The sequence below is a fragment of the Colossoma macropomum genome, unplaced genomic scaffold (genome assembly GCF_904425465.1).
Source record: "Colossoma macropomum unplaced genomic scaffold, Colossoma_macropomum, whole genome shotgun sequence".
Lineage (NCBI taxonomy): Eukaryota > Metazoa > Chordata > Actinopteri > Characiformes > Serrasalmidae > Colossoma > Colossoma macropomum.
In genome coordinates, this window is record NW_023494786.1 from 19,448,414 (window position 1) to 19,475,052 (window position 26,639).

Below are 26,639 nucleotides of genomic sequence, written 5' to 3' on the forward strand. Positions count from 1 at the left end.
TGTCACCCCTATACTCAGTTACATGTTAACAATTATAGTAAAAGACTGAAATACAGTTTTTACAAGTGTTTCACAGCTGCACGCAACACATTCAATTACTCCACAAGATAGTCAAGTAAGCAGCTGGTCAGCATGTTACTTACATTTGCATATATACATATGATGGCACGCACATAACAAACACAACTGGATGAGTGAGAAATCCGACCGGCTCCCTCTGCATTAAAAGCCAGGTCAGGTCAGGAGTCACAACACAAATGATAAGAAGAGCCATTTTGTCCTTTCAACAAAAATGAAACCGCCTTGGGAGCCGCAACATTTAATGTCCAGTATGTGATAATGTCCTAGTTTAGGCTAAACAATATAAACGAAAACGCAGATTTACTCTGCTCTGCTTTAAGCTTTAGCTCAGCTTTAGCCGCTTTTCTTCCATCTCCGCCAGAAAACTTTTCCTCAAAACTAGAGCAGTTTCCTGTAAAATGTCTCTCAGCGTTCGACTGTTTTACGAGGCTGAAGTTGCTTCTCACTTGCCAGCTTCTTGCTGAACTTTCCCGTTCCACCTTGAATTCTGACTGAGGCACCGAATGTATATGCAGCACCATTTAAGGTGGAACGGGAAAATTAGCAAGAGAAGCTTCATCTTCGCAACATTTTAGTGTTTGACAGTCTCTCGTTGCAGATTTAACGTACCAGGAAACCAACTGCACTGCTTATAAATGCGAATAAGTCCATTCGTCTCCAAATGTTCGTCTGTCTTTCTCTTTTCCTTTTTCGTTCACTACTCGCTCTGCGAAACCTCGTTGCTATGTGACCTGCAGTCTGCAAGCGAGTTCTCAGTCGTTGCAAAACAGGGCTTTCGCGCACCCCCTCCTTATCACGAGATCAAAGCCAAAGTTATAAAATCACTAAAGAAAATGGGTAGAATAGCTGTAACGTGCTGCGTGGACATCCATCACCACTGGATCTTATTTCACAGTAACAGCGCATTTTATCACAGATCAGTGGCAGCAGCGTCTCCAAACAAGAGCAGTGAATGAGAGCCTTCGAGTTCACTTGACACATCACTTCCATTTGTTTTATTAATAAAAGATATTGGACGTAAATGCATTATGGATCATTACAAATACTTTGCTTTAAAACTACTAAGTCCTCAGACAGTAAGAAAATAGAAATCAGGTATATAAAAAAGATGCATCGATAATCGTTTTATAATCGCATCACAGCCCTCTGAATCGTAATCGAATCGAATCGTGGGGTGCCTAGAGATTCCCACCCCTAATATATATATATATATATATATATATAGATAGATAGATAGATATATAAAGAGTTTTGATTCTAAATGTTTTGAACACAACAAGCAGATGGGGTATGTCCGCACTGTCCCTCCACATAAAAAGGGACGAAAGTACAGACTAAACTCAGCTGACACAGTCTGAGGTACATGTGTGATGATTTAGGATTGCAGGTTGGACAGTGCTAACTGATAAAGTATAAAGCTTTCAATATTTGCTAGAGACAGTAGCCCCGTACTTCCAAAACTAAAAAAAAATCAAACTATATTTAGGACAAGTGGAAATTTATTAAATTTGATTTTTGGCTAAATTATTGCTTTAATTAGTGGCTGTAATGGAGCTTTAGCACCTTAGAGTGACCCACCCTCCCTTCCTCAAAGCCATACATTAGCTGTGTAGCACAGTGGTTAAAGAGTTGTCCAGCAGCCACCTACAATTACAATCATATTAAGCTAGGAGTTCCCACCAAAGACCCCCACTCACTCCCGTGGTGTGAACGTGCTAAGTAGAAATGGTTTCACTGGGAACGTACAGAAAGGACAGAGGGAGAGGAGGGCACAAAGAGGGGCAGAAGAAGGAGAAAGTAGGCTGGTCTGGATGCCAGAATGGACCATGGACTGTGGGTTTGCTGGATGGAAGGTTAGGCTGAGGGACAGCGAGAGGAGAAGGTATGGGGACGAAATGGATGGAAGAAAAAAGAAATCAGATGAAGGAAGAAGAAATAAAAGGAAAGAATGGAAGAAAGAAAGAAACAAAGAAAGAAATGAAGGAAGGAAGGAAAGAAGGAAGGAAGGAAAGAAGGAGGAAGGCAGGAAAGAAGGAAGGAAGGAAGGAATGCCATACCTTTCACTACCTTATCCAGATAGTGAGCTTGGGAGATAAAAGACAAGGACATGTAAGGGGAGGATTTGAACAGTGCAGCTTTCAGAGAGAGACGTGGACAGCCAGAGCAACAGCAGGCATGCCTTTACTGAGAGGAAACCACAGCATGCAGCACAAACACACATCACAGGCCAGAACACATACACAGCATAGGCTGCGACATACGATTAGAGAGACAGAGAGAGAGAGAGAGAGAGAGAGAGAGAGAGAGAGAGAGAGAGAGACAGAGAGAGAGAGACAGAGAGAGAGAGACAGAGAAAGAGAGAAGAGCTAGAGGGCTAAAAAGCGTAGTACAATCGATGGCCAGAAAACGAAGTCAATCATTTTAGCCAAACAGTGCTTTACTAACTGAAATGAGTGTCAGTTTTCAGCTGTGAATGAACAAATATGACTGTCAGTTTTCAGCTCAAACAGCTAAAACTCACATAGCATTAAATAATATAATTTTAGGGAGGAGCTTCTGTGACGTTTTACCACATTCTTGTTTTGTGTTCAATTGTACAAGTTCACCTGTGTTACTGTAACAGCAATGAACAGGTAGTGACCATCAGCTTAACGTTCTCTTGCATCAGAGGCATCTGTTCATTTTTATATAAAGCCAGCCACTAACTAATGATAATTTTTGCTGTTACCAATTAATCTGTGGGACTGCAGATATTATACTGATATTACTGCTGATATTATGAGCCAACTGATTTATGGGTCTGACCCTATCAAAATGTTTATAATGTAGACTAGAGCTGCATGATAAATCATAGCTTTATTGTTATTGTGATGAATTTTTGCAATTTACACTTTGTTAAGGGCTGCAGTGACAGAACAAATCAAGTAACCTCTAATGCCACACTGAAGTAGATGTAATTATATGGGTGGAATGCAGTGTTAGAATCCCGACAAGTGCTCTCTGTGTTAGACTTGAACCATGCACTCACTCACGTAACTTAACTATTCAGCTAAACAACTGGTTATAAAACACATAAGTGCAAAGCTCAGAAACTACTCTGTCATGAACCACAAGCCTGTTAAAAAGGCTTAAAACATGACGACTCTTCTCGTGCTCAGTGTTGTGTGTAAAATGCATAGACTATGGTAGCAGTGATAGCTACTGTTACAACAATATTTATTTGTTTTTGTAAGCCTATAATGAAAATAAAAAATATACATATTTATTTGTGTTTACAGCCTGATTGCAAATATGAATAGAAAAAGCTGTTCAGGGACTCCTGACTGTTTTTAGATTGAAGCACCTCATGGAACTCACATTTTACAGGCTACAAACAACCAAAAGGCTGTTGATGCTTCATAAGAGCAGGGCTTCACAGTGTACCTGTTTGTCCTTGTTTAGCATTACAGTGCACAAAAATGTGATTGCCGTTCTGATGTAAGTAGTTATACCTATTTCATTATTTACATTTTGCTCAATAAGAAATGCTATAAATGCTGCTTTTGTAATGTTTTTGCTATTTGCAAATAAGGAGAGGTTATGTTTCTGTTTACACAGCAAAAAAAGTCTGTGGCACATCCAGTTACAGGAAAACTATTTCAACACTAATTTAAGGCCTCTCAGGTTGTCATCGTGATATTCAATAGCTTTATCAAAAAACATATTTAATGTTCGTATTGTGCAGCCTCAATGTAGACTATGGTATGTATAGCAGGCTATATATAGCTATACAGCAGGGTATGTATTGTAATGTATAGCAGGCTAAACAGCAGCCAAATTCACTGCAAATAACCTGGTAAATCTGGCCTGAATGCCTCTATGAACACTGAGCTCCTTATGTAATAGTATGATTCTCTGTGTTTGGGGACATCTCACCACAGCACATATAAAAGGCATGTTAATATTGCATTCACATAATATTAAACATTGAATGACTTAGCTTGCACTAGAAGCCTGGTGAAAACCCTGCAGCTCTCTGCGCACACAGCCTGAGATGCCATCACACTTCGAACAACTGCAGGATGCTAAAATCTAAATATAGTCAAAATATTCCTCTGCTTATTTTTTCTTCTTTCTGAACTGCGCAGGTTGGTATGCACTGTCTACAGCCCATTTCTTTTCTGGGGCCATTGACGGATATACAGACGAAAATCAAGCACTGGAAATGGCACTGACAACAGCAAAGAACTATGTCACCCATTTCTACTGAGCAGAGGTGGCAGGGACGTTTCTCAGAAGAAGAGAGAGAAACAGAGAGAGAGAGAGAGAGAGAGAGAGAGAGAGAGAGAGAGAGAGAGAGAGAGAGAGAGAGTGTAAACAGAAGAGACAGGGAGACAGACACAATGGTGTTGAGACAGACATACTGGAAAAGGCAGTCTCCTAGAACGGGTCAGTCCACTGGCCCATTCAGGCTCTTTAAGGTCAGCTGAAAGAATGTGAATCCTCACAGCTAACACAAAGTGAACTGACCCCAGGCAGGACCGAAGGGAAAGAAAAGAAACGAAAAGAAAAAAAAAAAACTTATCATGAAATAAATGCCATCAGTGCACATTTATTTCTTGTGGCACCATCTAGTAATACATACAGGGCACAGTGGGATTAAGCGTCCCCCAAGGATGTTTATCAACCAAATCGCTGAACGCTACCAAATTTCCTTTCAACACTTTCTTTGGGTGATACATCCACTGAAAGAGTTGAAAGTCATTCCATCAAAATGATTCTGAGGTATATAGGTCTCGTATTTTCTTAACATGCAAGCATTCTCTGTATGATGTGAAGAGGCCAGACTCCTGAATTTATTATTAATATTTAAAAAAGACATTGTGATAATAAATCATCCACTTAGAAAATTCATGTTAAATAAACAAAATAGTGCAACATGAGTAATTAGCCACAAATTACATCACAAATGATAATTTTGCTAGTTTGTGTAATCCAATTCAGCCTGCTAATTAGCCAACCTGATCGCAACCTAGATTCATTGCAGGCCTAAGCCATAGGCTATAGCTACAACAATTAACTGGGTTCCATAATTTAGGGACTATTAATTTTCATCATAAATCATTCATGAGATTAAAAGGAAAACTAACACAGGTGTACAGATATGAAGGTGACTTTCAAATTGATGCAGCATTAAGATACAGTGAGGAATGTGCCATTTCACAGTAATGAAGTTGTATATTTCACTCAGTTAAATAGATTAAACTGCAGTACTTTTAATAGTCTAGGTAAACCTACAAAACTGACGTTTAATCGTTAAGCGGTCATATCCTCTACTGAATCTTACTGAATCCTACTAAGCACTTTATTTGCAGGCTAGCTTAAATTATAAATGATGATTACAATGGCTGTACACTGGTGTCCTATAAATACAAGTATGAGGTATAAGGCCAGTTTTTAGATTATGATTTTCATCAAAGATATTTTAACACCTTTCAGTGCCTCATTTTATTCTTAGCCTATGCCTCGTGTTTAACAGCTGCAGCTTAACATAAAAGCTGACTGCGCTGTCAATGTTAGCATCCCTGCTCTGAGCATCCGAGAGGCCACTGCACCCAGACCCAGCATTATCTTCACATTACGCTGTCTTTCATGAGCAGAGCTGCACACAAATTAGATTCACTTAATTACTTATTCAATTCACATGAGGTTAGACGTTTCAGTCTGCCAGCCTGAAACCTGTAGCAGGCTTGGTGGTGCCCTGCTAACAGATCTCTACTTAGCTTTACGTTATCAGCTGTTCAAGACTAGTTTAAGATAGTTTGATCAATCAGTGCTGATAGTGACTAATAATGAATGAAAGTCAGTAATGGCAGTGAGCGTAATGTCATGCTAACTGGCAATGTGACCTTTCATTCACTGTTAGCAGCGCTAGCATCACTTGGTTGGACTATTTCTTTAAACTGAGCTCAGCTTCTTGACAGCTCTATGGTGTCCCATAAAGCTGGGATGTGCATCAGCATGCGGAGATACGGACAGTGAAATCTGCCATCACGAATTTTATTGCCAACCTAGAAGTGATAGGGAAACTTGCGGTGGCATCAAGTTAAGGGAAGCCAAGCATAAAGGCACAGTTTCTGCCTTGACTGATGTTTGTTTTTGACCATTTTCTCTGTGAGTCAACTTTGAGGCAATCAAAAAAAGCAATCAAAACATGAAGGCGAAGGAAAGAATCATGTCAGTTGCATAGCTCCTCTGCCGATTGAGTCTCTGGCACTTTTACTCAAATTCTAAGTAGAGTTAAAGGAAAGTTTGGAAAAAAAAGTCTAATTTTCAATACTGAGACTTTCTAAGTAAATAAAAGTCTTTTTATTTTTTCTCTTTTCTTTGCGGTCAAGTGCCCTGCTAAAAAGAATGTCTTTCCAGTGGCTGAGCTGCTCGAGACGATGCAAATGTTTGTATTTCACATCAACAAATCAAAAGGAAGGCGACGACGCGGGAGGATAGGGAAAAAGCGGGATGTGGAAAAGGATGAGCGGAAATGAAAAGACACCTTAGCACATTCTCACATTAAAATGCATGAAGGCAAGCCTTAGATCCTTCAGCAAACCTCTTCATGCTATGCCGAGTTGCACAAATTCAATTACGCATGCTTCTCCCTTTCTCGCCCAAAACCCCCCAAAACCTCCCCCCATTTAACGAACCACCCCTCAGTCATTCACTCATTTTCACTCACTCACTCACTTGCTTGCTCGCTTGCTCACTCAGTCACTCACTCGCTCGCTCACTCACTCACTCCACCCTACCGATGGTGCAGTGTTCTCCGTTCCAGCCTGGGCTGCACTCGCACTTGCCGTCCTTGCAGGTGCCATGTTCGCTGCAGCGCGGGTGACACGCCCTCTGGTCACAACCGGCGCCTGTCCAGCCCTCCTCACAGCGGCAGCCGCCCGCCACGCAGACGCCATGACCGCCACAGTCCGCCGCACAAAGCTCTGTGGGAGAAACGCAGGGAGGGGGACGGAGGACCACAGGGGGTAAAGACAAGACAAATCCACAAGTTATTGTCGGAGATGGACCGGCCACGCTCTGCTAGCTCGTCCAACGGCTGCTCAAAAGAAATTCTCACCCCTCATAAGAAAAGGGGGGTACAATACCCTTTGGACAATGCAGATCTAATAAGCCCATCACAAAGCAAAGAGGGGGGCATGTATGGTGGCAGATTCTCCACAGTGCCCCTCGTCCTCCTTTGTGAATCCGCACCCCTTTTGTGCCGTGAGAAGGTGGCAAAAAAGGAAAAAGTCCAATTTTAACTTTCAATAGAAGCAGCAACACATGTCAGCCCTCATTAACCGCTTAAACTGCAGGCTTATTATTCACTTATTAATCTTAAAGGGCACATATCATGGCAAATCCTTCATCCTTGCCTGTTTTTCAATAAAAGAATGTGATGTAGTCTTTAAACACTGTTATAATGTTAGAGTTTCAAAAGGTATTGTTTGCTCCTCAATTCATATGATCTAAATATGAAAATGAACCTGCTAAAACAGCTTATTTTAAATTCATTGTATTTGTGATGTCATAAATATCAACACATTGACTAATTTCCACCTATTCAGCCTATGGCCCCTTCACATCGAAGTCCTATGAAGTGCTGCAGACAAGACTACTTTTATGATGAGGCACAACACAGGGCAGCCAATCAAAACAGAGGCAGATTAGCTCATTTTAAAAGGTACAACTAAACACAGTCATATGCAAAAGTTTGGGCATCCCTGGTCAAAGTACAAATGACATGTCTTGTTGATAGTTAACAGATCCTCTACAGAGAACACACTTATGTACACTTCAATCTATAATTACTTATTATTTGCTGAATGTAACACATTGGAAAATAAAACATAAAATGTGGCCTGTGTAAAAGTTATGGTCATTTTATATAGTTTATGCAAATAAATAGACATTGGCACTAAAGGGTGCAGAAAAATGCCATATATTAGTGTGTTCTCTGTAGATGATTTGCTCACTTGTCTTCACTTAGAAAATCAACAAATTTTCCGCATACGACTGAAAACATCTTATTTAATTCTAAGGGATAAAGAAAGGTTGGAAAATAGTCATACAAAAAGTAAGTATGACTTTTTGGTACATAAAAGCAGAAAAACAAAAAAACAAGTGGGCTACATAGGAAAAAATATAATCAACAAAAATGTAGGATACTGGCTTTTATAGGATTATTCAGTAACCACTACAAATTATTTACTACTTTATGTATATTATGTAGTTTTGAAAGAATTCAAGTGGCAATTGAAGGAATTCATGTAGGCTCAATGTTTGCCTTGCTGGTAATGAGGAAGACAAGGCTGATTACATGGCTGCTGAGATGATGGAGAAGAAAAAAAAACCTTAGTGGTAAGTCAGTGGAGGAGAGCAGGGCCAGATGGGGGATGTTCAACAAGCCCTAACAGAGGCCACAGCTCAGAATGCGCCATCTGAGTGTTTACAGATTGAATGCCCTCTCCTGCTTTCTGGGGCTCGGGGGACACGGAGCTATCCAGGTGGGGCGAAACAAGAGAGACAAGCCAATACTGAAGTGCAACACTTCATAGCACCGCCGCCGAGTTTGTAAACTTTTTCCAAACTCTGTTTGCCAACCACTTTGGTTGTAGCCTAGGGCTCATTCACAGCCAACTAGGTTTCAGAAACAAAAGCTGGAAAATTGCTCAAGAGCACGGCGCTGGCTGAAAACGAGGCCATGATGTGAATTAGTTGACATGGACTATGTTCAATCAAAGTCAGTCAAAGCCTTGCAACTTGGCATGTACAGGCTTACCATAACCATGTACTGCCGTCCGATTAGCTGAAAACATTCACCTATTTCCCAGGGGGACCAGAGAAAAAGTAAAGGCCATTAATAAGTCAATTATGTCCCGTGTAGCTCTTCATTTTGGCCATTGTTAGAAATTAAATGGAGTCAAGTTAGGCTTTACAGCCACACACCATAACACAGCATTAGATGCTTTAAAATCTTTAAAGGAAAAAAAAATCCCTCCTTCTCACTAATTACAGAACTGGGCTTTTGTTAAATTATGTAAATGTCCTTAATTTCACATGCGGCTTTTCAATTAGAGGCGTCCTAGCAGCATTTCATCATTAGCAGCTTTGAGCTGTCTAGGAGACACAACCATCACCCACTACCACACACATGCACACAGAGTGTGGCACTGTCTCACTGTCTTCCTCTCCTTTTGTCTTATTTGTCCTAATCTCTCTCCCACACACATACAAATGCACAGAAAGATGTCACTAAGTCGTTATTACTGCAGAGAGGTTTCTTATTAAATTTTGAAATATCTACACATTAAATACCATTTTAGAGAAGACTAAGCATCTCTCCAGTGCTTTGCTCGAGAAGACAGAGCAAAATTGCAGGACATTATTTATAAATCATGGAACAATAATCTAATGACCCCTGCTCGGCCACTGTAAAAGAGGGGAAGGTCTAATTGATGCGGATCGCAATTGTTCACAGAAGCTCATTTCTGAACATGACATGAAGTGGACACATGCTTAAGCTGAAAGCTTTCTCATCCAGTTACTGGCAGTGAGCAGCAGAACATGAGGAGGGAAAAAAGAGAGAATCAAAGCTTTTTTTTTCTTATTTTTTTAACTTGGAGAGCCCTTCTCTCTGAACAGCAGATGCAATTAGCCGCCACATCAGCAGGGCCCTAGGCTTTGCTCATGTAGAGAACTTGGGGTCATTTCATGAGGCTTTTTGCAGTGTTCCACAGCCTGTTTATCACCGTGACAAGCCCTGCCATGCAGCGCCACACACAACACTGCACACGTTTAACAAACTGGTGTGGGCAGACCTACGAGTCAAGATGGCGTTTCCACAGCAGATACTGCACACAAAAACCGCATTCAGTCTGTCAGGGGTAGGACTACACAGTTTTTGAGAAATATCACATTATTTGGAATAAATAGTGTGATATTTCAAAAAACTAACTATCGATGGGGCCAAACATTCACCCAGATGACTTATTCCCAGATGGGGCAGTAACACCTTAATTTGGTAGCCCACTACAGATGCTTACCTTGCATTTAACTTACATTCAACTATATATCTATTCTTGACCTTAAATTTCCCGAATCAAGCCTTGAGTCTCTGGGGTGTAAGTGTGAACAAAGTCTCAAGTCTCTGAAGTGTGAGCGCAAGTTGAGTCTGGGTCTTTAAAAGAGAATTTTAGTTTTGTTCTTAGCTGAAAGCGTTGCATTGTACAAACATAAACCCCTGCTAAAAACGTTCAAAATGGCTTCAAATAATGAGGCTTCAATTCTAGAAAAATCTTCAGTCTGAAGGACAAAACTGAACCTCTACAAGCAGCTAAGACAGTGTTTAAAGGAAAAAGGCAAAATGACTTGAATCAGTTACTTAGTCTGTAGTTTGTACAGCAAGCATATATAGCTAATAGCCAATCCAGCTTTAGCAAGTTTTAAAGGAAACACTGTATTTACTGTGTGTAGTGCTTCATTTCATCTTTCAGATTTTTCTATGATTAAAGGTTTGTTGTTTGAAGCCGTATTGAACCTGACATCACACATTAAGGTTGGCAGTTTTTAATCAGTTTAATCAGTGAAATTTCACAAGCTGTAAATCTCAAGTCATGTTGCAAGTCAGTTGAGGGTGAATCCCTAGCCGGGAGATTAAATATAATAGCAAAAATAGTGGCCTTCAAGAGAAAATGGTACTGGAGATTCATCAAACATGTGAAAGGCACAACATTACTGTCAATCAAGAAAATTACCACCCCCAAAAATAATCCTGATTGGTGAAAGACAAGGTTATAGTGCAGTCCAAAGACACCAAAACATGTTGAAAGTTTAGCCTGAAATGATAAATGGCATAATAAAAATAAACAGCATCAAATAATTATTAATTAATCCCTTATTCTCCACACTAGTGAGGCAGAAATCTGCAGAGAAAGTAAGCGTGGAAAACGTAGAACATTGCGCACTTTGGTGCTGCACGTTCTTTCGGATCAGCGCCTGAACTCTGTGGCCTGTGGTAGCCTTTCTCCCAGAGCAGACACTCCTTCATTTTAATGCTGGTGTGCGTCGCGAGCTCAGAAAGCAAGCAGGGCCAGGAGGGAGAAAGTGCAAGATCATCATAATTTACAGCGCAGACTTGTCCGCTTGAGAAGCCAGGCTTTAAAATGCCTATTTCCCAGCAAATCCCTCGGATTACCTAATAGGTCAGCCTGTCTGCTTGGCATTAATGGAGAAATTCACAGTCACAGATAGCTGTGTTTTAAACTTCAGGAAAGAAAAATGATTTTTACTTGGATGATCTTCTTTAAGGCCAGTGGCAAAGCAGCGGCAATTGCTAGAAGCAAAGTGTCCAAATAAAGCGAAAAAACATTTGGGGAGATCAATAGGGTCCAGGTCATGGCTGCTTTGAATAGAATCTTATTAATTGACATTAGAAATTCTGATTAACTCTGCATTTATATGCTCATGTAATTAAAACATGTCAGGGTAAAATAAATGAGTAAAAAATGTTGGTGCAAATGCAAGAAAGAAGTAAGTAAGTTAAGAGCACCAAAAGCCTGGCAGCATCATGCTTTGCTATCAGCAGGTACATGTATGGACTTTATATTACCCAAGCGAAATGAACAGGCCTCAGCATGACCTGCAGTCAGTCTTGCTGGCAGTCAGTAATCACTTGTACAGAGGTAGTGTTAGTGTAACAGTTACAGTTCCACAACCCCAGGAGGCAAGTGCATAGAACCTGACTCCACAATCCAGTATCTACTCTACACTGGTGAGGCAATAAGCCAGTTATACTGTATCAGAGAGTGCTGTGTCCTCCCCTACTAACTGGAACTTTAAATGTGGAAAAAGTTCAATGATCAGACATGTTCATCAGTCACAGCATGATAAAAACAGCAGAAGTCCACTTCCAGCATAGAGAGAGCAGAAAACACAAACAACAAAAATACAATTAAATAAAACATTAAAATTAGTATTTCTGTGAAACAAGCTTATTTAACAAATCCATATACTAACCCTCTCGACATCTGGAGGTCTTAACCAAAGCTTTCTTGCTCAGAGAACACATAACCAAGCATTTGTGGATTCTAAAAAAAGGGACTACGCTAAAACCTAAAAGCAGCTTTTGAGATTTTTCGCAGTGACGCAAATAGTGAACTGCAAGACAAATTACCTCTAGTGTGCAATTATACTCTGACACCCCGAGAAAAGGAGGAAGTGACTGCTGCCATGGCAACAGGTAATAGGGTGAGATTAGCAGAGGACTATTTCTTCTTCTTTCATTAAGCAGAGTTGTACCTTGACATAAGCATACATAAACACCCATACCTGATGAAATGCTTATTAAGAGCAGAAACAAAGCATCAGGGTACATTTATTGACAAGCATGAAACTAGTATCACTAAAAATCATTTTAAAGGGGCATCAGAGACATCATACTGCAGATTAAGACTTAACGGAATAGTTCAGCAATTTAAACAATTTACACAATTTTCCCCTTTACATCAAATGCAGTTACTACTACAAGTCAGATCTGGAAAATGTATGGGCAAAATTCAAGATAGTGATGTGGCATACTTTTGTCCATTTTTAATTGATAAAGTGTCAAAAACAACATAAGTAAGCCTATTTGAGATTACTTAACAACTCAATGTGGTTCGAGGCAAGTGTACGACAAATTAGGCATGCACAGTGCTAAGTCATGTGATATAAGTATCCTTTTTTTGCTAGCTACATTAGGTTTGTAGCTGCAGTCCAAAAATTAAGAAGCAAACTTCAGCCACCGAACTTTGGAGGTAATGGGAACAACTGTGCACATTTGATTTTTTTTCCACCAAATTGTTCCTGTAAAAGAGAACATTCTCTCATTAATTGTCTCTGGAAGCCTTTATATGTATAAAGTAGGCAGCTGAGCCGTTAACTCATCTTGGCAGAATGACAGTGCTGACCTGTGGAGCAGTCATGGCCGGTCCAGTTGGGGTCACAGCTGCAGGTTCCTGTGTCAGCCAGGAAGGCCCCATGGCCTGAGCATTGGTCCATGCAGGAAGCGCGGGGGCTCTCACACCCAGGACCCCCCCAGCCCACGAAACAGTGGCACTCACCCCGAACACAGACACCTCGCCCGGAGCAAGTGGGGTCCAGACAGTCCACTGAAGAAATAAAGAAACACTGTTAGGACGTCCTATCCAAGGCAAAATAAACACCACTGAACATATATGAGATACAAAGACTGAGAGCAAGAGAGAGAGGCTAGCTGTTTTGTTTGTTATTCCTGATTCTGAGTCGTTAACCTGAGGGGCTATATCATACATTGGCAGGCGATAGACTTGTATGAATATCCCTAGTCAAATGACATGTTTTACTGATTGAAAGGAAGTGAAAGGAAATTAACACATCCTCTACAGGGAAGACACTTAAACATAGCATTTTTTCTGAAAATCTCATGAAAATGCACAATTTCTGTTTATTTAAGCTATTGGAAAAAATGAAATCTAAAAAATCCCATACCTTTGGCATGGGCCACTGTTTATGTTTTTTTCCTAAATATGTTAAATTCAACAAATAAACAGTAATTGTGTGTTTAAATGTGTGTTCTCTATAGAGAATGTGTTTATTTCTATTCACTTAGAAAATTGACAAAACATCTAATTTGACAGGTGGTACCCAAACTTTAGCATACAACTGTACAGTGTTCAAGATAAATGGGAACATTTAATTATGATTATGTGTCTGATATTCGAATTGCAGTTGATAATTACAACCAATAACAACCAATGCATTTGCATCTACAGTCATACTGCGAAGGTACAGAATACAAATGTCAGCAGTTTGGAATTCTTTCACAGATTCGGCAGAAGACAACAGAACCGCAGCTGGCAACAAATATTCTGTTCCCAGTTCAGCACTGTCCCTCCCTATCTCCCTATATCTCAGTTCAAACTCAAGTTCAGCAAATGATTAAAGGAAAACAACAGCTAGTATTAGCATTAGCAGTTAGTATCCTTAGAGTTCTGAAGCTCAGTGCACTTAATTTATGGACTGAATTTAGTGTGAACTTGTTGTAAAATGCAAACAAGTAAAATGAGCAATTACTGGTATCAATATCAGCCATAACAAGGCATTAATAATGTGATATGCACAGAATTTGCACAATGGCTATTTAAAACTAAGTAATCATTTGAAAATATTGTACTCAATATAGTCATGATAAAGTGATGGTTTCCAAAATGGCGGGGTCTGGGACTCTCTTGTAAACAAGCGCTCTCCACATTTCCAGCCAATACTTCCTAAAGCTGGGCAAGAAAGGGATTTACAAACAGGCAAATTAAACAGCCAACCCTACGGCCGTGCAACATGCAGCCAGGTGGAGGATAGCTCTCTCTCCCTCTTTCTCTCTCTAACTCCCTCTCTCTCTGCTGGTAATGAGATTTCCTCCCAGCGCCAGGGAGGGACGGCGCAGCCAGCGCATGCTGGGCTAAATTGAAAAGCGGCGCTGGACGTGCTCCCCCGCTCGCTCGCCGCCGAACCCAGAAACCCAGAGAGCTGGACAGAATGCAAACGAGGCTGCTGCCACACACTCAGGCCTGGCGGGTAAAAAACACAGCCTCCCTCTCTCCACACACACTCGCTGCTACTCTTTATTCGACCGTATCCCCCCCTAGAACTTAGCCTGACTTATGACTGCTGATCCTTCCATCACTCAACCTCTGAGAAGGAAAAAAAAGAAAAAAAAAAAGCAGAAAGTCTGTTCAGTCCCATGCTAACGCTAATGACAGTTAATGGTTGTTTAATGAAAACAGAGACTTGGAGAAAGCTGGCGAATGTTGCCTCGGATAACGAGAGGACAAGTGCCGTGAGAAAAAAAAAGGTCCTCAATTAGAAAATAATAACAACAACAAGAAGAAATCGGATCTCACAGATGGAGAATGTGCATCTGGGTGGAGGGGACATGGAGACGCAGGGGGGCACGGCAACCTCCCTTTACCATGACATAAATGCATATAAAGGCCTCGCCTATAGACAAACAGGAGCTGTGGCCTCTTAGCAGATGGCTTGGGCACAAGGCTCGGAGATCATAGGCTAACTGACAAGAGCTGCTCTCCTGGCAATTAATCATCACTGCCTGAAGGTCGCAGGGAAGAAAGGTAGAAGCCTTAAAGGGCCAGTGGCCCCATTCTCTCCCTCCGCCTGTCTGCGGTGTGACCCAAAATAGAATATTGGGGGGGGATCAGAGGTGTCAGAACTCCCATTTATCAAAATCAGCTGCTCTATTTTTCATCTTGAAATGAGTGCCTTCAAGAGCTGCCAAACACAATGGTGAGTTCAAGCTTATCTCTTGGCGCCTTGGCCCTGGGCCCTCTGTCGGGTCCTCTGAGACGCCATTAACAGATTAAAGCAGGGCTGCCCGATCCTGCTGCCAGAGATCTACCTTCCAAAAGAGTTTATTTCCAACAAATCTTCCTTTAATATTCACCTGCTATGATTAGGTGGAGCACATGTACTTGGGGAAGGAGGCATATTGGTATAAATGTTGGTATGCTTTTGTCCCACGATGTGAATTATTTATCATATAGTCGATACCATGATAAGTTCAAAAATGATAAAACAAAATTAGCCCCACTACTAATTAGGTATGCACTTGAACAGCCTCAGTGATTCAAATGAACTCAGCAAAAATTAGGCAAACTGTTGACAGTGTTGGCATAGACTGTAACTTCGTGATAAAGAATATGCTTACTTTTCATTCTTGTTTTAAAATATTATGTTGTTGTTGTTGTTCTTCTTCTTTTTCCTATTATTATTATTAGATGTTCTTATATATCATGATACATTGTCATTGCCCAGAGATTTAAAACACTGTGATATAAGTTTGAGCTCATTTTGCCCATTCCTGGTTGGTACTAAACTCCTGGTTGGTACTAAACTCTGGAGGACAGTCACACTTTCCGTTTGTGCAAAACTGTTTACTGAGTTTCAGACAATAAAAGGGATTGCTCTGTGTCTTAATGAACTGCTATGAACGCCTCCAAAACATCCATAATGTACTGAGACAAGAGAAAGCTTCACCAGCTTAACAGAGAAAGATCAGAAGCTTCTGGGCTCGACTCCAAAAACTGTAGAGTCTGAAATATTCAGGAACAGGGTGTGTACTGGTCCTGAAAAAGCCCCATAAGCGCAGGGGATGAAATGGTGTTGTCTTTCTAATGTAGCTAAATTATGGCTCATCTCACAAGTTTGGCACCACACAGATTTTGGACTTCTGTGTAGTGGAAAACCAAAAACATGAACACTTTGCCTAACCACAGTGTATTGCTAGGCAGGCTGCTGCAATCACGCAGACCCCATGCTGTGTGTGCAGTGGGGGGGGAGATTCGGCTGAAAGCTGGCAGGCGAATGACAGGAGAATGATTGGGAAGATTTCTGCTGACAGTCCTCGCAAATGTTTGTTTATATATTTTAGGGCTGCTTTTCAGTAGCCTTGGACTCTGTGGCACTTTTGATAGCTGTTCTCCACTCAAATCCCTTTTCACCTGAACTTGAGCCTTTGACTATGGTCTTTTTTGAGGAAAGGTAAACTTGAGTGACCAGGCATGCAAGTGTCGAAAAGTCCAAAAAGCTGTTTGTGTCCTGCCTTTCTTCAAAAGCACGCCAAACTCATTATCTTCAGAGTGGCATTACCTTCCTCACAGTTTTCTCCCTTGTAGCCAGGGTTGCATATGCAGGTTCCCACTATGCACGTCCCGTGTCCACTACAGGTCACGTCGATACACTGGTTGGTAGGAACATCGCATTCAGACCCTTTCCAACCACTGTGGCACATGCAGCGGCCTTTTAGATACTGACCATTGCCGCTGCAAAGCACTGGACAGGAAGCTGTGGGTGGGCAAAGACATAGACACACATTCATATGAATCAGGTATGTGAAGTACAATGATTGTCTAAGGATTCTGGCATTTCTAACTGAATATTTATTGTTTCATGATTTAATATTACAAGCATATTGTGTTAAAGGGTCAATCAGAGATTTGTATAGCTATTTTATTTCAAATGAGATTTATGGCATATCTCACTGATTACCGAAGCTTTGAGCATTTACTCAAAGCTCTATTTCTGAGCGCAGAAGGTATCATGCCAACTCTTTCAGTGCTCAGAAAATTCCTGATTGTGCCTTGGATTACTTTTTTAAAAAGTCAGAGTGACATACCAGAAAATAAAGAAAAGAATAGCTAAACAGGTAATAAAGCAAGAGTCAGAAAAGTTAGAAAGCAAATTTGAAAAAAAAAGAGCGAGAGAGATGGCACTCTCACCTCTGCCGCAGTCTGGTCCTCTAAATCCCAGGAAACAATGGCAGGTTCCAGCTATGCAGTCTCCATTACCGAAACAGTTACTGGGACAGTCATCAATCGAGTCTAAAATAAAATAAACAGGAAAAAAAAAGCAACAGTGTCTGTCAGGGGAGCTCACAACATCCATCAATGGTTTTTTATATATATATTTTGTCTGCTTTTCTTGTTCTGCTGCAATGTCCAGTCTTCCTTCTCTACCTGAAAATGGAGACTGCTGATGTTAGTTCTCATTGTCCTGACGAAAATGCCTGTGAAACTCAAACTCTTCTTTAAAGTTCAGCAGAAAGTAAGACGACATTCTTTTTTTTCAAAGAAAAGCATGAAGTTGTGTATGCTGAACACGTTCAACTCAATCCCTGGCCAAATTACATGTTTTGTAGATTTAAAGTTAACACATCCTCTACATGGAACAAATGCAAAATACTGCATTTTCTTCAAATTTTAGTGCACAATTTCTGTTTATTTGCTGAGTTTAACAAACACACACACACACACACACACACACACACACACACACACACACACACACACACACACATTTTCTAAGCCACTTATCCTTCTGGGTCACGGGGGTTGCTGGAGCCTATCCCAGAAATCATTGGGCAGAAGGCAGGAAACATCCTGGACAGATCACCTGTCACTGAGTTTAACAGTTTGGAAAAAAATAAAAACAAAACATAAAATATAAAATGTGCCTTAACTTTTGCACAGGCCATATTTTATCTGATTTTTTCCCAACATGTTAAATTCATTAAATTGTGCAGATGTGTGTTCTCTGCAGAGGATGTCTTAACTTACTTTCACTCAGCAAATCAGCAAAATATGTAATTTGACCAGGGTTGCCCAAGCTTTTCCATACGACTGTTACGTGATTTGTGGTTTAGCAGGTGAGGTGTACGTTATGTTTATTTTAAATAGAAGTATTATGTATTATGTACAACCTGCAGGTCTTGTGCTATTATGTTGAGTATTATGTATTACTTTTACTTGCATTACTTGTACCTTATTGTTATAATATCAAAGGCATAAAGTCATACCAACTTCAACATTAAGAAAACATTGGGCTTGCATAAAGACAACAAAAAGATCTTACTACTAATTTCTGCTAGTTTTTCTTGATTACTAAACTTCTTGTAAATAATCAGTTATAGTGAATGACATTCTGTTGTCAGCACTTAAAGAAATTTAGGAAATATTTTAAATGCTTATCCAGGGGCAACTTACACTTTTAATTATATTATGGAGGTTTGTCTAGGCAGGGAATCAAACCTCAATCTGCCGCATGGTTGAGGTAATAAAGACAGGCCATGTCACTCTTAATACTGGTACATTATGGAGTTTTGAACTTCACATGGTGCAAGGTCTTCAGATTTCCTTCATATTTTTTCAAAAAGTTAAAAGTTTTAATGTGTTTTATTCCTAGCCTGATTCTGCCTCTTGCCATTTCTTGTTGGTTTTCAAAAAAGTTCATAAATTCAATAAAAATTTCATATATGATAGATTCAAATATCATATCTAATCTAACCTAATAATATAATGTTATTACCAAAAATTCATACAGTTGACGCTAGCAGAGGAATCTGGAATAAATAGATGATCATCAAAGACATAGATAGCTACTGTTATATATACATATATATATATATATATCTTTTTTTTCTTTATTTTAAGAAAGAAATCTTTATTTAGGTTCAAGAAACTTAAAATGTATCATTGCTTTGACTTCTAATAAAAATAGGCATTCAAACATTTGTTAAGCTGGATTTTGTTACAGTGCACAACTTCCACAGGCCTTGGTCATGTGGCACTAAAGATGCTGTTCTATTCTTCAGTATCTGCTGGAATTAAGCGCTATTAGCTCATTAAAGCAATGTAGGCCATAACGAATGTTGAGAAAACTGATCTTTGTACCTGACATGCAAACTGTTAAAGGTATTAACAATATTAGGTCCATAACTACTCAGAAAAGTCCAGTAACAGATACACGTTTAGATACAACTGATCATAACTGATCATGATTAGATCAAATGACTGAGATGGAGATGCAGCATGCTAGGCAAAAAGCACCAATTTTTTTTTCAGTTCAACATGAACCAGCTATAATGCAGATAAACCCTACAGTCTGCACTGCACACACATACACGCTTGCTCAAACCCTTTCATGCATCCAATACCTCCTGTCACTACTCATCCCCTGTGATCAGGAGGTTATTCCAGGCCTGCTCTGCACAGTGTTAACGTTCAGATGGTGGAGTACACAACTGCGCAAAAGGGGTCATTTCGGCAGCCATTCAAGCCGGTCAGAATTCAAAATCGGACGAGGCAGTGAATTAAACAAGAAATGCCGCTGAAAAATATTCCCCCTCTCTGGCTGCCCCAGGGCTTCTGGAGCTCCTATAGGGCCAGGACCGGCCCCGACAAAGCTGCTTTTGTGTGGAAGAAAAAGAGCTAGAAATGTGAACCTACTCACAGTCCTGTCCTTCCTCATGAGAGTAAATTACCGCAAAGGATGCAATACAATGAAAGAGAGAGAGAGAGAGAGGGAGAGAGAGAAAGAGAGAGATGGGGTGGAGAGGCACAGAGAAAGAAGGGAATTTCAAAGCGAGCTGAAAGTGTGTGTTTTCTACATTCTTGAGTTTTCGCTTAGTAATGCGAGAAGAAGAGGTTACAGGGTTAGAAACTCTCCCTGGTGTGTGCAAGGCCCATCTATATTTTGGTGGTGTGTTTGATAGCCTCCAACCACTGGTTCTAACTACAAGGCCCAACTCCTTTTATAAAATCTTGGACGTCTGGGAATTGTGTGTTATAGGCCTTCTCAATTTGGTCAAAATCTTGTATTGTGACTTTCTATACTTATACTGCAGGTGTGATATGCCTTGCAATATAACAAAATGTATTTGTTAGCTAATAATGTGACTGGGGATGTGTATTTGGCCAAAAATGATCAAAAACGGCCTTTTCAGTTTTGGCTGAAAGAGAAAAAAGGTTGAAATTTTGGCTGAAGGACAAAAAACCCACAAAGATCAAACAGGCCTGTACTGACATGCCAGACTTTATCAGTATTTTAACGATAATGGAAAAACAGCATTAGAGATAAAAATGGTGTTTGTTTCTGTTTTTTTAAACAAGCGATTCACTGTTCATGTATCAAGAGGGGGTACAATGCTTCACTACAGGTTTGATACCTCATCCTGCTCAATGCACAGAACACAGCAAAACAGCAGAAGCAAAAAGTACGTTCTCTGCTAGCAAGCGAACTGTAGCCATCTATTTTGAAATGATGAAAAAAATCTGAAAAAACAGTGCCAAAGTGCAAAAATACCTAAATAATAATGGAAATCACTGCCTTGGATGACTAGCCATTCTCTGTTGTTAAGAACAACCAAATTTATGGGTTTGGTTTTTGGCCAAGACATTTTATTTTGATGCATCAATAAATGTGACATGGTTAAAGACTGGCCTGCATTATTTTGACCAAATGTTTGTTTGATTATTTACTGTGATTAACCAAACAATGTTTGTTTGATTATTTACTGTGATTAACCAAACACCCACAGAAACTCTAGATGCTCACAGCACACAGTAAAAACTGCCCAGTATTACAATATTATTCATTTGTTTTTTCAGAATATACGTCATAGACAAACAAAATATGAAGTATATTCATATTCAGATTCCTATTTCATCTTTCTCCGCTCAGGTTCTTTGCATATCAAAATAAAGATAACACTGTCATTGAGTGATCTTGTTATAAATAATGAACAACACATTAAAAGGTAGAAATATCCAATAAAGAGTAATTTACATGTATAAAGCTACAGACTCTTTTCTCTTTCTGTATTCGAGCAGAGACAACTTGGTGATCTTGGTGGACATGCACATGGCATTCCAACAACTCGTTCTAGCTCTACAATCTGCCAACACCCTGCAGTCCTTCCCTACAGCGCACACACGCTCCCAACCACACGCCTGTCTGTCTGTCATCAAGAGTGATGTACACTCCACATACCCACCCAGCTAACTCCAGCACACACTTCCCAGCCCTGAACTTCTCCCCCAAACCCTCATGTCTGATATAATCTCTGACGACTGATGGTGGGTGACGATGGGAAGGAACAGCCTTTTTCCATGTTTTACCCCAGAAAAAATGAAGTACAGTCTATATTTCTGCTGGCTTCTTGCTCTCCCCAGTGACAAGAAGAGGAATGAGCCGTCAAATAGGCACTGGGTCACAAACCCGTGAAAAACATATAACATCTGGCCTTAACACAGATTTTTCTAGTCATGAACTTGTTTTGTTACTGATCAGCGCAATGGATTTGGACAGCCTGGGTCAGGGGACAGATTATGGCCATGGCCTTTCCCTCACAGGTTTTATTCCCACACACACACAGAATTCAGAGTGGGGGTGTGAGACAACGCTCGGCAAGGACAAATGAGACTGTGCTCCACTGAAGAGTGGGGAGGATGGAGCACCTCATCCTTTCAAGAGAAATCAGGATTATAGAGAGGAAGAGAGGAACTGACCTTTCTATGCTCCGCCCACAAATGTGTTTTCCCATAGAAACTGTTGCCAAGTTGGACAAGCTTTAGAGAACATTGACAAACATCCTATTTAACCTAATGAGAAACTGTAGTGCTCTCTGCAGTGAACTTTGTTTACAGCTGCTGTATTATGTTGCGTTTCCAGTTTAAAATGTTGTACTGCTGGACTATGTTGTTGTGCTGAACAATGCTCCATCAAGCTAGCACGAGCTCGATGATGCATAAAAAAATTAAAAACTGAAAATTTAGTAAAAAAACTATTCCCATTTATCCTAACACTGTGCATTTCACATACAGACACATATTCATGTGCATAAAATAAATATCATTTGAAATTCATTAACACACTAAGGCCCAATCCCATTTCATCCCTTGCCCCTACTACTTAGCCCATATCCCTCTGTTTTGCGCGTTCACAGCTAGGGTTAGGGTGTCCCAAGGCGAAGTGTTAGGGCTACATGGTCCTCCAAAAGGAGGTTTTTCAGAGATGCACTCCAAACGGAGTGTTATCAGAAAAAAAGAAAAACCGGCAAGATAGCTGCGCGAATGATTTTCTTAATTAAAAAATTACAATAACTATCGTATTATCTTAGTTTAATGTCGTTTCAATGTATTATGATCGTTTTCTTTATAACAAGCATAAAAGAATCGCTAATTGCATGCTAATGTTTCGGTAGCTATCTAGCTGACTTCCCGTTCCACCTTAAATAGTCTAGCAGTGTTGATGCCTGAAGTGCCAGTATGTAACTGCTGCACCATTTAAGGTGGAACGGGAAAATTCAAACAAGAAGCTGGTGAATAGCTGACTTCAGCTTCGTATCACCAAAGAATTAGCGATAGGCGATAACAAATAATTGTCTTAAACCCCCTCTTTGAAGGCATTTGATACCCTAAATGTAACTAAAATCCAGCAGCAAGGTTGCTGAACTTTGCCCTTCTCTTCTATCACTGAAGACGGGCTGGGTCGCCTACAGACCACCGCTAGTAGCCTGTTAATTTGAGGGTTGTCCCATTTCGTAGGGCAAGATTTCAACCACTACCCCTTGTAACTCAGTTTAAAGGGGTTAGGGTGACACTCGAAAATAAGGGGTAGGGGTAAAAAAAAGAATGGAAAACTGACCACAAGCTAATAAGTTTGATCCAAGCTAATATGCACTTTTGAGGTGTAAGCTTTTTGATTTTGATTAATTTGGTTTAATTTTTGTTATACTTCATGCAATACAAGCAATATTAAATGGAGTGCTTTATTCGCTCCAGTCTGTTGTACGTATTGTTTAATACTTGCTTGTAATGAATTGTGAGGTTCATATTGAACAATATGACACGTAATACGAATATAAGTATAAAGTGTGAGCTTTTCAGTAATGTCAATGAAGTTCATTTGTTTATTTATATCTGTGCCAGTGTGATGAATACATCCTGAAAATATACACCATACCAACTCATATGAACTACTTCACGGTAAAGTATAATACCACATGAATCTCAAACAAGGTAATAAGCTCAGTCATCTGGTCTGTAGGTTACACTTGACCTTGAATAATCTTGGTAAAGCTGCTGTATTTAGGTTATGAGTGCAGGCCTGTGATGTACTACAACAGTATCACTACACTGACTACTGCCTCCCTGACTTCTAAATCACTCTGGATAGCAGCATCTGCTAAATGAATAAAAGTCAGTGTAAAACGCTTTAATCCCTGAGTGCTCGAGGATCATCTAACGCCTGTATTCTAGAAACTGGCACAGCTTGATTCCTTCTGAAGGACATCGTTCAGCTGACCCACTTTATTACTTTTCTCTCTTCCTCTCTTGCTTTCCTCCACTTTATCACACCTTCCCTTTCCTCCTCTATCTCTCACTCTCTCACTGGCTCCTTACGTTATCACAACATCTCTCTGTTCCTCTCCATCTGACAGAGAGAATCATGATGAACTCTCCCTTCAAATAAACTCTCTGCCACATATGCTGCCTGCTATACCCCTATCCCAGCGCTTCTACATCTAGCTGCAGACTGCAGGTGGGCCGCCAGACACCCGGGACCATACCTGCAGATGCCCAGCATACCTAGAAGCAACAAATACTGAACTAAAGAGGACACTTTTCACCTTTCTCTCACATCTCCCTCCAACGTGAACTCTCATGTAGTACGACAGAGATGTAAAAGTGATTTACTACCTCAAACAAAATAATGTAGTTCCAGTGTCAGCAATAACAAAAAAAAACCAAACAAAAACAAATATTCAAAATAGTTGTACAATTGGCTTTCCAGTAGGATTTCTGTGGAAAACACACTGTCCAGTATTTTCTACAATACATGTGAGAGATTTGGATTGATTGCCTTTTTCTAGGGTTAAGCTATAGGATATGTCGCCTTTCCTGTTATTATTATCAGTGCTATCTGTGTGATGTCTCATTGATCCAGACGAAACCACCCCAATGCCTGGCCAGGTATAGTCTACCTAATAACAGGCATATATAAAACCACAGACCATAAATCTTTAAATTATCCAGCAAATTACACTTTTGTACAGAATGTTGTAACAACTGCAGTATTAGTATCAATGCAAATCTACAAGTATGCAAAGTCTATAAAAGGACCCACATCCTCCAAATTCTTTTCTGTTTTTTATTTTTCCCTCATGTTCCACTCCGAACATTTGTGTGCTTTTATGTACAAAAAATTGACAATGTACATTTTTATATGACCTTTTCTCAAATCTCAATTTATCCCTTAGGATTAAACAAGGTGTTTTGGTTTCTGTGGTTTTAAGACTGATATATGATTCAGAGCTCAAACACTCTTTAGAACTTCAGTATGAATGGGCGGGGCTAAACTGCTATAGGATGAATAGGTGTATATATGGAAATGAGTTGGTTCTTGTGACAGAAAATTCAATAAAAAACAGCGTGTTTTTGCTTAGTTGAAATACATGGACTGCATGGACTGGGGAGTGAACAGTACACTTTGAAACTTTAACACTGTTTAAATTACTTCAAGAAAAAATGAGGGAAAGTTGGTTTGGTATAGGCCCTTTAAAGTTCATTTCAAACCCAGTCTATTTACTGTTATGTAAAATGAAGTACACCATTAAAATATGTGAAAAGGAAGCAGATATAATACTGCCACAACCTCCACTGAAGTTATTGTTAGATGCAGGACAAGCCTTCACTTAGATCAGAACTCAAATCATTAACAGTCTACTTTAGATGTCGGAAACATTTGTTTGATCAGAGAAACAATAACAGGTGACTGAAGGCTGAAGGATACTCTTTTATATTAATTTACTTGCACAAAATGCTAATTTATCACAAAAATGTACAAATGTTTGGCTTGCTTGATCATTTTCATTTCATTTAAGTGACTACTGGAGAAGGTGGCAACTGGTACAAGGTTGTACAGGGTTTACAGAATATGAACAGAAATCCCATTTAATCTAGAAAGGAGTTGCATACAATGTTTTGTGTATCAGAGTTAAAACTGAAAGGCAAACTGAACAGACATTTTCCTTAGTTATTACACTTCTATAGTACGAAGTATTTGACTCTCCCTGTGGCGAGGGAGGCCCAGTGTACCAGCGTCTGTCTGTCTCCTGATGGGTCACGGCTGCTGCACCAGTTGTACTGAGGATCGCTGCCATCGATCCATGGGCTTCAGCGCCCCTCCCCCAGCCCGTCCTTCTCAGCCTGTCTGTCACAGATGGACCATGGCCCAGGAGCTTTTAATTAAAGAGCATGTGAGAACAGCTCCCAGCTGCCACCTCCGTGAAAGCCGACACCTAGGGCCGACTCACGCCCCCCACCTCCAACCGTCCTCTTCCTCCCCGCCTGCCCGACGCACTCGTGCTAATCAAAGGCGCTTTTAGCAAACATAAGAGAGAGGACAAAACGAACAAACGTTCTCAGTCGGGGGGAGGCCAGATGTCGGCAGCTGGGCTGCGGAATCACAGCAGCATGTGCCAGTGCTGAAAGGGGCAGAGTATAAAAAAAGAGGTTTTTCTTTCATCAGTGAGAAGTAAATGCAAACTGGTTGTAATAATGACCAATAATGGCCCACGCAGGGGGGCAGGAGAGGGGGCTGCGCAATCAGAACGCTTTGAATCCGGCCAGCCAGTGTTGTATGCAAATGGCCTGCCCCAAAAATGGAAAACAGGCCTCAGCGAAGACCCTCGAATAATAAGGGGAGCATTAGCAGCCATCAGTGGAGGAATACCAGGACGTTGTAGAGCATTACTCGCTCCCTCCATCTTTCTTATTCAAATCCATCCTGATTGCTGTGTAGTGGCCTAGGCAGCTTGAGACCATACTGATCAGGGCTGAAGAGCAGCAGGTCATGAGTGGCACGGGTTGATAAGTAGCAGGGTGCTCCTTCAAATTTTCTCCGATTTTTGGCTGGGGGGACAAATTAAGCCTACTATTTGAAGACTATGACTGTTGAAAACAGTTTTTTGCTTTCAATGAGTAAAGAAATGGAGTGAGATGTTTTCATGGACATCGGACAAGTGTCTGAGACAATGACTCCCATCTGTATCAAATTCAAGAGCCTTGAATTGTAACTTGCTGTCAATGAACCTCCTGTCAAGATGGACTATTCAATTTAGATGGCTAGCCTTGAAAAGCACAAGACGAGGCCAAAATGAA

The 26,639-nt window shown here is 40.4% G+C and overlaps 1 protein-coding gene across 1 annotated transcript in view; it reads right to left on the reverse strand.

Annotated features, from left to right (window-relative positions):
• The window catches only part of tenm4 (teneurin transmembrane protein 4), a 239,930-nt gene that overhangs the window by 79,437 nt on the left and 133,854 nt on the right, over positions 1 to 26,639 (reverse strand). Inside the window, exons 12-15 of the mRNA XM_036563237.1 lie at positions 17,418 to 17,519; positions 16,789 to 16,983; positions 13,059 to 13,259; positions 6,867 to 7,052 (exon numbers count right to left, since the gene is read on the reverse strand). Coding sequence (XP_036419130.1) covers positions 6,867 to 7,052; positions 13,059 to 13,259; positions 16,789 to 16,983; positions 17,418 to 17,519 — 684 coding nt within the window. The remainder of the gene's footprint in view (positions 1 to 6,866; positions 7,053 to 13,058; positions 13,260 to 16,788; positions 16,984 to 17,417; positions 17,520 to 26,639) is intronic.